The sequence below is a fragment of the Passer montanus genome, unplaced genomic scaffold (assembly GCF_014805655.1).
Source record: "Passer montanus isolate IOZ18808 unplaced genomic scaffold, ASM1480565v1 scaffold42, whole genome shotgun sequence".
NCBI classification, from domain to species: Eukaryota; Metazoa; Chordata; class Aves; order Passeriformes; family Passeridae; genus Passer; species Passer montanus.
In genome coordinates, this window is record NW_024369041.1 from 2956884 (window position 1) to 2972470 (window position 15587).

Genomic DNA, 15587 nt, shown 5'->3' on the forward strand with positions numbered 1-15587 from the left:
AGAATGCCTTCCTTGTTTCTTCAGTGCTCTGAGACATGCAGTGAATGTTTTTTATCAATTTAAAAATTCCCTAAAAACTCTGCTGCCTGAGCCAAGTCCTTGGAATGGAATTTGCTCTTTATTGTCCAAAATCTTTATCCAGTGTATCCAACAAAGATTAAGGGGTTAAAGCAGTGAAATGAGTTTTAAAAAATAGGAATTCAGTTCCTGCAAGCACCAGGACTGACCTGAAGCAAGGGCCATAATCTCCATCCATATCAGCTGCTGTCTTGGGGACTGACAGTAGTTACGTTATCTGTCCTCAACTTTGGCATACCAGGACAGATTGCAGATACCGCCTCCTACTCTAAAGGTACAGGACTTGACTCTGAAAGGCTTCTGCTGATAGCCTAATATAAATAATTTCAGCTCTGTGTTGATGGCAAGGGCAAAACCTTTCTCTTCTTAGCATTGAGGTTGGCCAAAGGAATTGCTGAACCCGTTCAAACCCTGTTTTACATCTTGTCTTCTCCAGCCTGCGACCTGATGACCCTGGGGATCTTGGCCCTGGTGACATCGACGGGCTGCGCGTCGGCCAACGCGCTGCAGTCGCTGACGGACGCCATGCACATCCCGCACCTCTTCGTGCAGCGCAGCACGGGCGGCTCCCCGCGCACGGCCTGCCAGCTCAACCCCAGCCTGGAGGACGAGGAGTACACGCTGGCCGCGCGCCCGCCCGTGCGCCTCAACGACGTCATGCTCAAGCTGGTCACCGAGCTGCGCTGGCAGAAGTTCATCGTCTTCTACGACAGCGACTACGGTAAGGGAAGGACAGTGCTTCGGGCTCCGCCACGTTCGTTCCTCCTTAGCTGGGAGGTGGGGAGGGAAATGTAAAGGGAAGGGTGGAATATGGCGTGCTGGGTTTTTCACTGACAAAGGAGGACGTGTTTCGAGTGGATGCAGGTCTTTGTCTTGAAGGAAAGGTTGCTGTGAAGACTAGTTCCCAGAGAAGGAGCAAAGTTGCTTAGCAACACCTACCCAGACAGACAAAGTTTGAATCTTCTCACACTTTTTCAGTAAAATATTAATCAAGTGTTGACATTGATCAGCAGGGGTCACATAGATGTGCAAGGAAGTTCAGCATGGTCTCTCCCTGTTCCAGAAAATGATTTCTATCAAAGCTTAGTACAGTTCTCTTTACAAATAAATTTTTGCAATACCTATTACTTTTTTTACGTGCTTCCACACGCTATTCTGTATCTGGACTAAATTTCACAGTGATAGTCTTGGCATTAAGCTGAAAAGTAGAGTTGGCATTTTCTCTAAATCTCATGCATTTCCTTCAGCAAAATTCTTCCTTTGAGCTGAAACTTGAGGAAAAGGAGTCTCTGCCCTGGTACCTTATGATAGGCATAAAGAATAACACAACCCCAAATCTCTCATTGTGCCAGGCTCTCAGAGGGAAAGGGAGCTGTGTATACTTTTTTTTATATCCCCCCCACCCCTGCTCTATTGATATGAGCACTGTTCCCTATGTTTAACTCATGGTATATTCAGCACTCCTGTCTTAGGATACAGGATCTGTAATGGGGACAATAAATTTTATATGGTATGTTTTAGAAGCCTGCTAACATTTTTGCTTTAAAATATAATGCATAATCTTTTGACATGGTGATTTACCATGAACAGAATATAAAAAAAGCAAACTTAAGATTAAATCACATAGGAAAAACCAATCTTCTGTATGTCTATGCATATATAGTTTAGATTTTATACATTTTCCACCATTGCAAAATAAATCTCTTTTTGAACTCTCCCTATATACTCAGATTTTCAGTGGCAAGTCAGAGAGAAATAGCATCTTTGGTTTTGAAATTTGGTTAGTCCTGGTTTAAAAATCCCTGAAATCCAAGAAGCAAACAAAAGAAAAACAACAGTTCTGAGTCTTGGGTGCAATTTCTCTTCTCAGTTGCTAGATAGTTATTTGCTGTTTCTTTAACAGGAACATTGAGGATGACGAGGATGGTTTTAAGTAGGAAATTAACTGAGACTGTGACATCTTTTTAATGACACAGAATTGTTTTAAGCATGAGAAGACTTCCATAATACTTGTAGAGCTAATCTGTAGACTCAAAAATCTAGTAACCCAGCAAATAAACTGTCCTGTAATTACTGTCCTCTGTAATCCTTGAACAATGAATGCTTTGAAAGCAGAAATCACAAGGTACGTGGTAGGTGTTCTTTTGGTGGCCCTGTGGTAGTGATGAGAATGTTGCTCTTTAGCAGAGGATTGGGTTTAACGAATCAAAATTATTCAAACAGTTATTTCAAGAATGAAGGGGGAAGAAATAAAAGTATTAGGATGTCTTAGAAACACCCCAGATGCTTGATGTGCAAGCTACTATTTTCCCTACTAGCCTATCTGCTTACTGAGCTATGGTATCCCTTATCCCAGTGATGCATTTGTGTTTCTTTGTCTTTTTCTTCTTTTTTTTTTTTTTTTTTTTATTTGCAAAGGCTTAACATCTTTGTCTTTTTCGTCTTCTTTTTTTTTTTACTTGCAAAGGCTTAACATTTCAGTAGCAAATCCTGAAACCGTTAATTCATCTACCTCTAAATTCAGTTATGATCAAATTTATCTTTTCCATTTGGCACAGGCTGTATCAGTAAGACATTAAGGTTGTGGAAGAGTGCCACAGGTGGTGTTCTCCTTCTGGTGGGGAGTGTGGTGTACGTTGCTGCTGCTCTGTCCTCTCTTTTTCCTCATGGATAAGACACCTATCTTATGTTAATTTCCGTAGAATAATTTTATTTGTAAGATTTTGGTGGGAGGGGTTTCCATAAAGAAGCCAAGTGAAACTTGCCAGATCTGGGTGTGGGTTGGTGAATAGAGGATAAAAAATCAATCCACTTCCCAGGATATTGCACGCTGAGCTCCAAAACAGATGCCTGGCTCCAGCGCCTTTTCCCCAGCACTGAGCTTACACAGAGCCTTGCTCCTGCTTCTCCAGTAGCACCTCCCTGCCCAACGGGCAGGAGTTCCCTGCTGGCCGTGATGAGGGAGGTGGCATTTGTGACTACAGAGAGTTTCCAGCACTGGGCTTTGGTGGTTTTCTATAATAAGTGGTCCATCTCTACCTGGTCTCTGAAAGCTGTCCGTTCCTTTGAGTGGTGTTTTAATTTGTTCGTTTGCTGATCTCCAAAAGCCCTTGGTTTCCTCCTTGTGGAAACTGTCAGATTTTCTGAAAACTAAATAGCATTGCACAATTTAAAGAACGTCCCATGCTGTATTATGTTGAAGCTGAAAATTATTTATTAAAGTTATTACTTGTCCTTTCTGTGACATACATTTTGAATTATAATTTCTGTGGAAAAGTAATGGACTTGGCTGTTAGAAACACAGAGTAGTTTATGAACAGCCTAACAAGCCCCTAGTATTCTTGTGGTTATAATGAAATATGTCTTTTTTCACACTGAAATGATAGATAAAAATGTATACACAACTTCAGTGAAAGGGTATAGTCCTTTACAGTAAAATGCCTAAAAGTCTGCAACAAGAAATTGAGAGATTCCTACTGAGCTGTATCAACAGGGGAAAGATTGGTTGATAATTGTCCATTCAGTTCCTCTGTATTTATGCAAGAAAAGATAGAAGCTAATGCAGATATTGCATCTTCATGATTTAGCCCTTGTTTCTGCAATTCTTTCATTTATGGCTTCTGCGTGGTTTCAGAAGATGCACAGAATCCTGCTCCCCATTGATCACACTGGGAGGCTGCTGTTGCTGAGACTCACATTCATTTTTTGGTGAAAAAACCACCTGCCCTAAGTTTGCCATTGGCTCTCAGGTGGTGCTCTGTGGAACCAGGTCTACCTGGCTGTAAAAGAACGTGCAACCAAATTCTGGTCTGTTGTGTCATCCTGAAGAGGTTCAGCTGTGCTGATGTGTTTTGAATTATGTTTTCTTCTACAAGAGCGTCTTTTGTGCCTCCACATATATTGCAACAATGGGCACAGGCCTTCTGGGAAGTTTAATATTTTATTTTGCTGACCTTCTGGATGTAGAAGCATCAGTAATCAAAGTTTTTGACAGAAAAATTGGTAGTGAGGCAAGTTTCATAAAGAGTCTTACCAAGCTGTAAAATGACTATCAGTTAAAAGCAGTGGGTGCCACCCACCAGAAGATGAGGTTGGGAAATAAACAGTTGAAACTGTGCTTCTAGGGTGAGCAAATAAACAGATATGTGGTTAGAGGATGGATTTGAGAAGGGTTTTGGAGGCTGGATGGGAAAATGAAAACCATGAGACATATTAAATCATAGTTATAAAGAGAAATGTGAGTAATAGCTATGTTTTCACTAGATTAATCTTACTACTGAAAGACACTTTTTATCTCTATAGTTAGATTAGGTCTCTGCTTTCCTTCATACATGTCTGCATATATATTACAAAATGTAAGATAAAATCGGGGTATTTTGAGTCCACTTTGTCAATGAAAATGGTATTAGTCCTGTGAAAAGTAGCTGTAATTGTTTATTCTTGAGTTTTGGTGTCAATAAGTGTTTGCTGAAGAAAAGTGTTGTATAAAAGTTTTTGTAAAACTTTTGAGGAACATTTGACCTCCCAAACCAAGCTATGAAGCTTGCTTCCTATAGGAGAAAAACCCCAAGGCCACAGTTCATTGATTTCTAAATTTTTTCCCCCAAGCTTAGAGGTCTATTCTTTTTAATTGATACTGCATTAACTTTGAATGCTACTTGATCAATCTTGCCATGTGGAAGGAACTTAATTTTTGATGTGGCTGGTTTTGTGGGAAGTTGTGTTTCCCACAGCAATTTTATGGCAGTTTCATTTTTGGGTCCTGCCTGTCAAGGGCCTCAGCCATGCTTGTAAATTACAGGAATTGTGCTATTAATAATTTTACAACAAGATATTGGTCATGGAATGGTCTGTTGTTTGTCAAGATCCCTTTGTGCAGGCTGCTACCCTTGCATTTATTTAATTTGCAGAGGAATATTTTAATGAAAATTGAGAAATGCATGCATTTTCACAGTCCACGTGGAGCACTACAAATCCCTTGTAATGTGGAATATTGACTGTCACAACAAAAAGGAAGCAACACAGAGTATTTGCATATGAGCTACTTTCACCTTACCTGCTTTAAGTTTTCTTTTGTCCTTGTCTGTTTATAACGTTAGTTATCTTCTGCTTTCTGGGTCGTGATTTCTGCTGCCAGACAACCACTTCTCCATCACTGGGGCTGCCATATATCCACTGAGCACACCTTGCTAAATATTAATACAGGCAATGTGACACCTGAGGTGTTGAGGCACCTGCACATGTATTGGTAGGTGCCTGTTCAGCAAATCTGACCCTACCAGGAAGTATCTGACTTGTCCTGCATGAGCTGTGTTGATAGGAGGTTGCATGTGCTATTAAAAATACCTGGGTTTTTTTTCTGTCTGGTTGGTGCATCCCAGCTGGAACTGTTGTGGAGAAGCTTGAATTGCTGTTTACTAGTAAGATATATGGATTTTAAGCAGCCAGCTGTAGAGAAATGTAACTTCTTTAGGCTCATCAGTCTGCAACAGCAATTGCTTAGGCAGGGAATCCTCAGCCACCTCTGCATTGATGCTGCTGTACGAGATAGTAAAGGGGAGGGATGGACTGGGGCTAAGCACCTTTTCACCCAACAAGGAACAGAATTGCCTGAGTATTTATTCTACACAATTTCTGCAGTACCTAGTTATTCAGGCAGAACAGCACGCTGGATGTCTAGTTTCCAGACTAATATAAAATCTACCTGGAAAAAATAAAGAATTTCCTGTAAAAAATTTCTGTCTTTTAATGTAAGATCATCATTGCAGCTGTAGAGAATGCCAGGAAGAAAGAATTCAGCCAAGATCTCCAGTCCAACAGGGAGTTTGTGATACCATGGGGTAGAGAAAAAAATTGACCTTTTGACTTTTACATTGAATTTGATCTGGAAGCTATTGAAGAAATGGATCAGTGTTATCCTTGAATCACTTTTCTGACTGTAGCAGCACTTAAAGTAATTGGTCTGCTTAAATTAAGCATGGATTTTTGTCATTTGTGATGGTATTTCTTTTTATTTAGTAATGCATCACAGTATATAACACCAAATGTAATTAAGGAAAGTCAATTTCACTTCCAATTATTACTTATACATTACTTTTAGTACTTTGTTTTTTAAGGTATGTGAGTGTGTGTGCTAATAGCAGTAGTGAGATTTCCCACCCTCTAATCCCCATAATTCCTAGCAAGGTGTGGGAGCATGGGCAGTGGTTGTTAATATGTTTCCCATAAAACATGTGAAATGCTTCCAGGACAATGCCTGATGTGATATACAAATGATCTTGAAGTTATGGTACAGCCTTTACTCTTAATATCTACTCTCACAGCTTACCTGTAAACTTCAGTGGTAGCAAAAACCAGTCGGACATCTCTGGACAAGAGTTTGGGCAGCTTGAGGCACCTTGTGTCCCTCAAAAATTCAAGGCAAGTTCAGGAAATAATTCTGAGCTTTCAAATAGTTTGAAAAATGTTTTGCAAAGAGATGATGCACTTTCTTTTAGAAAATTCAAACTTCCCTGGACTAACACTTTCAGAAGAGGTTTTCAACTCTGTATTCAAAACAGATATTTTTTTAAATCACTTGGTATCTTAAAAGACTTCAGAAGTCTCTGTCTGGGTGTATGCTCATGAGAAAGGCAAATGAAAGGTGTTATTAGAAGCAGTTTTCAACCAGTTTTTCAGCTCAGTCATCTCATCAAAAGTGATTATTAATCTAGTCCTGAAAGCTCTCATTGTTCATTCTTTGATATCTCTTTTTTAACTAGTTTGATTTTAGTGACCAGCCTTCAGGCTCCGCTTTGTAGCAGCTGGGGCTATTGGTAATTCTGTTTCCCCCCCTTTATATTCTGAAACAGAATAATACAGCACACACTGTCTAGAGAAAGGGCAACATCACCAGCCTGGAACCAGAGGGTGCAAATTAACTAATTTTGGACAAAGAGGTCTTTGAAAAGTGTAGATGTCATCTGTAGAAGGCCTAAATTCTTGACTTTCTTGCCCTGAAGGTAGATAGAATCTCTTGAGTTAGACTGATGGCATGAAGCTTCATTTTGGGCAGAGAGGTCTTTGAAAAGTGTAGATGTCCTCTGCAGAAGGCCTAAGTTCTTGACTTCCTTGCCCTGACTGAAGGTAGATAGAATCTCTTGAGTTAGACTGATGGCATGAAGCTAAACAGTTTGTTCAGGTGTGTGGAAAAGACAAGGAGAAATGTAAGGAGGATTTGGTGTACTTGAGAAGGGAATCTGAGGACCCCATTCCAGAAGGGAGTCTCTTCAGATCTTTTAGGGACTGAATGCTTACACATCCACTTAGAAGTTGTTGGATTAAAGCATAGCTGGACATTGAACAGAAAGTTTGAAGTTTATCCTGGAGGATGTATGCAGGGCTTCAGGCAGCGACATCATTCTGAGAAAATATATTCAGGTATCTCAGTTTGCAATGAGCTTTCAATAAGTTCCCAATCTCTACTGGCTGTCATGAAAACAGTAGGGGAGAGGATTCATCTGTGTGTATACATATACATGCAAACACACACATATGTATGGATAGATTTAGATACAGAAATATATATAGAGATATTTATGTGTGAATTTCAAGAAAAATAGTAAAGGGGTGTGTCTGTTTATATACATGCATGTGTATACACTCATGTGTAAATGTGTACATGAGGCCATATACAGAACCAAGGAAACAGATTTCCTCTGCTCCTTTTGAGCCTTTGCCCAGTTCTCCACTAATCCTGATGCCACTATGGGCAGGACTTCTTTGGGCTCTTCTGTTTGGAGACTATTTCTGGTTTGTTTTACCCAGTTAAGAGCTGATGTGGCTTCCTACCACTTCTTTCTGTTTTCCCTATTGAGACAGAAATCCTGTTCCTTCTCCTTATCATATTTCTGTGTTTTATTTATTTATTTTTCTGATGGCTGAACCTTTGTGTAGGTTTGCTGGCATTCTTTAGCACCCTGTCCAAATTATTTTTAATGTCTAGCTAGCTGTCCACAGCTGCGCAAAATGCATCTCCCAGCCAGACATGTGCAAAGGGGGCAGAGTTTTGCTCTTAATTGAATTGAGCTGTGTGGGCCTTTTATACCTTCTGCATTTACCTTCTCATGTATTTAATGTTTGGATGTGGTGCTCTGGGAGTTATTTTAAGAGTTATTTCAATCATTTTAGGAGAAAATGCATCATTAGACTGTAAAAATTAAATGAAAAGAAGAGGAAAAATGCTTCAAAGTTTGGATTTTTCAGAGTCAGAGCCTATTACCAATATAATCTGTATGTCTGAGTTCTATTGGAGAGTGATTTAATATTCATCATCTTATTATAGCATTTGTTTAAGTGGAAATAATGCGTTCTTTTTGTGTAAAAATTGAATAAATAGGATTAGTCTCACTACTGGGGAGCATTGAGTCCTACAGAGATGCTTTTTTAATACTGGATATTTTGTTTTAATGTCTCTTGGTTTAGTAACCAAGACTCAAATAGACTGTTTCTTACAAAGCCGTATGGGAGAATTATAGAGAGCTTCAAGAAAGACAAAAATTGAGCTGGGACATCCCTTGCAATAATTTAATTGACTTTTCCCTGTTATGGGAGAGCACTAAATGGCAACAGCTACTGTCACACTATTTGGAGAGAGTAGTTGAGTTCATCAATTTGGAATGTCTTATGGGGTCAGGAACTATTGGCAGTCCCCACTTCATTGAATCATTTAGATTGGAAAAAAGACCTTTAAGATCATAAAGTCCAAATATTAACCATGTCCTTAAGTGTCATGTCTACAGGTCTTTTAAATGCCTCCAGGGATGGTGACTCCACCAACTGCACTGCTTCCCTGGGCAGCCTGTTCTGGGGCTTGGTGACCCTTTCAGTGAAGAGGTTTTTCCTGATATCCAATCTAACCCTCCCTTCACACAACTTGAGGCCATTTCCCTTCACCTGTCACTTCTACCTGGTAGAAGAGGTGCACCCCCACGTGGCTGCAACCTCCTTTCAGGTATTTGCAGGGAGAGAAGAGGTCTCTTGTGAGACTTCTTTCCTTCAGGCTAGGCACTCACAGCTCCTGAGGTGCTCCTATGGCACTTGGCTCCAGACTCTTCCCCAGCTGTGCAGTCCTGTAAGCACTGCACGATGTCACTCAAGATCACCTGCTCCATGGCCTTCCCAGCACCTTCCCAGCACCCTACCTCATCCATCAGCAAGAATCAAACCTTGGGGTGGATAAATCTTCAGCTGTTGCATCTGTTGTAGATGAGGAAGGGAATTCGGGACAGTGATTTAGTGCTGGTGTGGCTTGAATTTAATTTCTAAAGTCAGAGTGATTTCCTCTGGTCACTCTTTGCTTATATCAACAGCAAAGTATCTTTTAGCAAAGTATGCATGGGGAGTCAGGCAAATACAGAGACTGTGCAATAGAAGAATTGTTGTTTATACCAAAAGACCAAGAAACATCCAGTGCCTGAAGTACAAAATGCCTTCTTTGCAGAGCAGGCCATAACCCAGTGATCTCACTTGTCCTAATGCAGTTCCTCAATAATTCTCAAAGTCATTTTGCTTTGGCCCACTTGCATTAGTTTTGACATTGCCATTAACAGGAATTAAGACGTACCTCATCTTCCAAAAGCCATATAATAATGTTGAGAGAACTTTGTTAAGAAAAGAAAAATCCATTAACTAGGACCAACATTTCTCTGTAATCACCTTTCTCCTTCCAATGACAGAATCTTTACAGGAAGGAGCTGTCATTTATTTTTGTCATAGGGATAATAATCCCTACTGCTGTGGAAGAATAATTAAAGGTCAACTTCTGGCATTGTATTCACGAGTCAGCACAGCCTGAGCACCAACACCTAACTGGACACCCCACCAGGCCCTTGTGGTGCAATAGAAATCTTGGCTGAAGGAACAGCAGTGTGCTTTTATTTTTAGTGAAGTTTTTCTCTGTTGCTTTGCATTAAGGATGCTTTGTAATGATTGCCTTATGTCTGGAAGCATACATGAGTCCATCAAATTATTTAAAAGTAGTTTGGACCACCCAAAGTGCACTCTCCCTCTTTAACAAGGAGCATTTGGTGACATTCTGTGGCTTTGCTGTATAAAGAAGTATCTGTGGGAGTCTTTGTAGTGCTGTATATCTTTTCTTCTCTCCCATTCTGTGCAGCCATATAAGTCTGGACAAGCTGTAATTAAGTGAAACAATATATTACAGTACTAAAATAGGAATAACAAGGGCAGCCTTGCAATGGGAAGGGTGGGAGGCAAGGAAAGAGGAACATTTAAAATGCTGGGTTATTGGCCAATTAGTGGGTTTGACTGAGTACTCATGACAGGTGTATTTAAGTTTTCTTTCTCTCAAATCCTAATTAAGTAAATGGAAAGAAAGAAAATTCCAAATTATGGTAGAAGGAAAGTCTGCAAGCCTAGAGACAAGTGAGTTTGGCAAGTTCAGCAACCCCCAGTAACCACACACTGGCTTCAGGGAGATGTGACATTGGTGTAATGGCAGTGATGGCACAAGGGGTTCAAGTGCTCATGGGGGGAATCTCAGACCATCCTCTTCCTATTTGGATTCCTCTTATCTAGCCAGTTCCCTTTGGATCTGATTTAGACAAAAAAAAATTAATAAATTAGGAGTAAGAGAAATCTTGAATGTTTTTTGGTTATGCCAGAGAACAGTAAGATATTTATGGTCTCTTCAGACAGATGCATCAGAAAGGTGTTTGATGGTTTATAATGTGCTGTGCTTGAATAAAAACCCAGTTAGTGAAGTGGCAAGATAGAAAACTACAAAGTTAGCAATGAGATTTGTCTGTTTCCCTTTGTGGGCTTAGCTATGCTAAAGATGGTAGAGGGGCTTAATGTCACTAACTCAGCAACACCACTGCACTTCATTTAATAAAAATCACCAGGGTAAAAATTGGCTAAAAGCTCCACTTTTGTGGGAAAGGAGAGAAGGAACTTTGTTTTTAAGACAGATCTATTTTCTTCTTTAAGTTAAAGAATCTGGACTGAGTTGGTTTAAATAATAAATTTGAAAAATTATTTTTCTCAAATTATGTAAGAGCTCATATGCCACTAAGCTGAAAAATGAGTGAAAAGTCTCCTTGAAATCCACATGTTTTTCTAAATTCTATATGTTTAGGAAATACAGGTGATCAAGGCAAGAGAGAGGTCCAAATTCCTGCTGTGCAAAAGGTTGCACTGTGAACTTGATTGCAGACTCTTAGACAGCAAAGAATCAACCCAGCAGCAGCAGGTGCTCGCTTTGGTTTGACACCAGGGCTTTCCATAAGAAAAGGTTCTTGCAGAGTATCCAAGGGTACTAAAAGCTTTAATCAGAGGTTGTTAAACATGAGGTATTCCAAACATTAGACGCAAAGTCACAGGACTAGTGAGTGCTGCTGCTCAGGAAGGGGTTTGTTCCCAGTGTTCCAGTGTTTAATCCCTTTTGTGTGCTAATTAACCTTCTGTGTTTCATCTTCCTCAGCTGATGTCAGGAAGAGTCATTGTTATTCTTATATTGTATCACGATTGGAATGGAGTAAACCATCTCTACAAGATTTCTAAAAACCTGAGTTTGCAGTAGTTATTGTGATGGTTTAGAATCCGCTAAAAATATTTTAATTTAATCATGATTAATGCAAGATCTAACTTCTTCTTGTTTTTAAATTACTCTGAAGATGGACTTTTCCTTTGCTTAACACTTCATGAAATTTATTAATCGCTTTATAATAAAACCAAACAAATTTGAGACCCTTCTGCTGCAGAGGGGCTGGCAGTGCCACCTGAGGGAAAGGAGCATCCTTACAAAACTAATAATCACCTCAGGCAGGGGGAAGTATTGGAGGAGCTCTGACCCTTTACAGGAGAGAATTGTATTTTCATACCAGGTTTTTAATATTAGTATATGAAGAAGGATTACCCTTGCTGTCTAGTAAAGCAATAGCTAATTAGATATTTGGTTTTTAATAATGATGAAAGTTAGTGTTAGGCAATCATTTGGGGATTCTGAATGATTGTTTTGAAAACAAATAGCCAGATTGAATCTCCTCCTAGTTGTGCTTACTGCTGCTTCTCAAGTATTGCTTCAGCAGTAATCTGTAGAGACATGTTTTTTTGTCATGGATTGCTTAGAAAATGAGGAGGTAAGATTATGGTTTTTGCATGTGAGTGAGAGTGATTTTGGAGGTATTTAGATCAACATGCTCCTGAATGTTCTTATTTGTGTTACCAATCTAACTGAAAAAAAAAGATAAAAAAATATTGATTTGAATATTCTCTTTAGCAGGATGCACTAACCAAAATAAGCAGCTAAATGTTTTTTCCCTTAATAATGGTTTAGAAACTGGAAATTGGCAAACTAAAGGAGACCTGTGGGGATATATGCAAATAGCTTTGTTTTCCCATATGTCTTGGGTGGGAGGATGGCTGCTTTCTCTTTAGCTCATTCTTTATGTGTTAAAGAGCTGTGGAGTTATGGGAAAATATGTTTATTTATTTATTTAAAGGAAAAATGAAAGACTCTGGTAATGATCTGAAAGAAGTATTTTAAACATTTAATGTTTATTGCTGTTAATTACTGTGGTGATTGTATAGAAGTGGTAATGTGTGATGGTAATTGCTAGTTTATTTTTTTGAAACATGTTAATGCATCCACAAGTGAGTTTTTCATTACAAAATCTTGTGTAGGATGTAGCCATGTTGTCAGACACCAGACTCTGCCCACAGCCTGTCTCCTGGTAGGGAGTCTCTTACAGAACTTGACTGACTTAGATGAAATATCATATGTTTACAATAAAATTAAGGCCAAATAGTCATTAAACTTAAAGCTGGCAAGATGCTTCATCTCTGCTTTGAACTTCAATTGCCAATGAGAAGAAGTTGGGATTTCAGCATCAGGGAGATGACCAATTTTGATTGGCTTTTAAAGTAATCTCAGAATTTGGTCTGCAGATTGTTTTGTCTTTTGAATACATTTTTACCAAGACCTTTTTAAAAAATGTGACAAGATTTAATTTTACTGAAATTTAAGGGACTCTTCCTTACATCAGTTTAACTTGTCAGTCAGGTTCGCACTCGTGGCCCATAACCTTCCATTTACCGCGTGGTTTGCAGCAGCAAGCAGAGCTCACATCCCTGTGGCTTTTCCGCAGTTTTTCTGTTCAAAATGTTTGGGTCACAGGTTGTGTGTGTGGTTTAGATTTGTTTGCTTTTTTAAAAGTTGCTAACATTTATCACAAATGAGGTTAATGGCTGTGGTGAGGGTTGAGCTGAAGTCCCACCCTGTAATGTTTCTTACAAAAAATGCTAGTAACAGAAACCAAGCCAAAATCTAGCTGTTCACACTTTCCATGAGAATCCTGTCAAAGAAAGGTGGTGTACCCCATTTTGTCATCAGTTTGGAAAAGAAACTGAGTATTGATTCATAATAGGGGCTGTATTTGTTATCATTCCTGTTGGAGAAGGCACTTCCTCCTCTCTTTCACACCTTGACCCAAAGGGCTTAATTCAACAAGAGATTGTTGAACAAATGGGGATTTTTTTCTGAACGACAAGCTTCAGGAGGGGCCTCACTGTACTCACAGATAGTTTTGTTCTCCTTGTATTGAGGGTGAGGAAGTGAGATCAGTATTTATTAAGTCTGAAGTGGCTTCTGTGTTCATTTGTGGTTCATCTGACAGCCATGCTCTTTACAGTTAGTGTTTCTATTTAAGGTACAGGCTTTGTCTCTCTCCGTGCTTCACACAGCAATGGGGAAATGGAACCATCCCTATTAGAGGTAATTGGTAAAAAGCCATAACTACTGCCACACTATGCACTGAGGTTTATATCTCACTTTACTTGCTGAGGCTGCAAGTCTGAGCTTGGAAATGATTTGCCTTTCTCCCTTTGTAATCATATGCTGCTTCTGAGGCTTCACTGGAATGCCAGCCATGAGGACTGGGTTATTATTCTGTCCTGTGCTTGTGAGCTTGCCCTCACGATGGGAAGAGCTGTGGAGTCATTTGGGCAGCATTAATTGGGGACTAATCAGGAGCTGGTTGTCTTCCTGCCCCTGCAGTCTACATGACAGCTGCCTGTACGGTGGCACGGCAGCGAATAAAGCAGAAGCAGCTTTTTGGGAGAGCTCTGTTGATTTGGCATGTCTGTCCTTACAGCTGCCCACCCACTGCTGAGACTGATTGGTGATGTAAAGGGTAGGAGAAAAAGACACAGGAACATATGTGCTGAGACTATTTCAGGGGACATTTTTTGTACTTGTACTCATGTCCTCATGCTGACACCAAATGTTGTCACTTATTGCTCTACATATGTGTGCATGTATGCGCACAAATGTGTACATCTATATGTAAATAAAGAGCAAAGACAGCTCATGCTTGTCTTGATGAATGTTAATTACCTGGAACCTGTGATTAGAAATTGAGCTTTAGATACAGAGGTAGCATAAATACCAAAAAACCCCAACTTGTGGAAATGGGCTTTCCATTTGGTACCATTGAGACACATGAAAAAAGGTGATTTTTCTGGGAAAAAAATTACAAATTTCTTGTATTTTTTGCAAATCAACATCCAGCTTTTCAGGCTCCCAAGCAAGTCAGTTTTACAAATTTGGAGGGTAGGAACTAATGCATAGCACTCAGTCTTTGTAGGAACATACCTCCTAATTCCTTGTGCTACCTCCCTTGTGCACACACAGCACAAATGTGAGGTATGTGTATCATCTTTGCAAGTGCACATGTTAAAAAACCAACATGGAATCCACTGGTAATGAGTCCTGCCTGTAGTTAGGGCTATAAAGGTTTTGAAATTACAACTTTGTTTCCAGGTAACCCTGTTACCTTTGTTTACCATTTTGCTTTTCAGATTTAATTTGTTGTGTTTGATCTGTCTCAGAGTGAGTAAATTTGGCAAGGCCAGGTTTCGTAGGTAATGTGATGTTGATTTGTGAACACCAACTGTGTGGCAAACCCAGTGGAGTTCATGTGTTTGAGTGCTGTGAGCTGACTACCTCTTAGTATTTTCTTCTCTTCTTGCTTTTCCTGCTCTTTCTCTGGTATTTCAGATGGAAAGTGTAAGATCTCCAGCACACCACACAGCATGTGCCAGGCAGTCTGTTGCCAGGGGCTTCCCGAGGTGATGCTGCCATCACCATGTGCTGGGTGTATGAAGTGTCTTGTCCCTGCCATCTCCCTGTTTGGCCAACACTTTGCTATTAATGGATGATCAAATTGGGAGGTGCAAGGAGATCCATGTTACCTGAGGTAGCGTTCGTGCTTAGGCTTTGCTGAGAGCCTCTGAGAGCCGAGTCTGATAGATGTGGTGTTGGGAGTTAGCTCCATTAGCTCCATGCATATTATAATTAAAGTCAGGCAAGCTGATAAATATTGGAGATGGTTGGCTGTAAATCCTGACGATAGTCAAGGTAAAATATGTTCTAACTTACGTGATACTGAAGTAAAATTACCTGAAGGACTTGTCTCAAGGACAAATTCAATTTCTTTTTAAGGATTAAA

The 15587-nt window shown here is 39.8% G+C and overlaps 1 protein-coding gene across 8 annotated transcripts in view; it reads left to right on the plus strand.

Annotated features, from left to right (window-relative positions):
* GRID1 (glutamate ionotropic receptor delta type subunit 1) overlaps positions 1-15587 on the plus strand; it is a 538060-nt gene that overhangs the window by 250065 nt on the left and 272408 nt on the right. For all 8 annotated transcript variants that reach the window (XM_039719738.1, XM_039719737.1, XM_039719736.1 and 5 more), the window contains one exon: positions 515-799. In XM_039719738.1, the coding sequence (XP_039575672.1) occupies positions 515-799 (285 nt within the window). The remainder of the gene's footprint in view (positions 1-514; positions 800-15587) is intronic.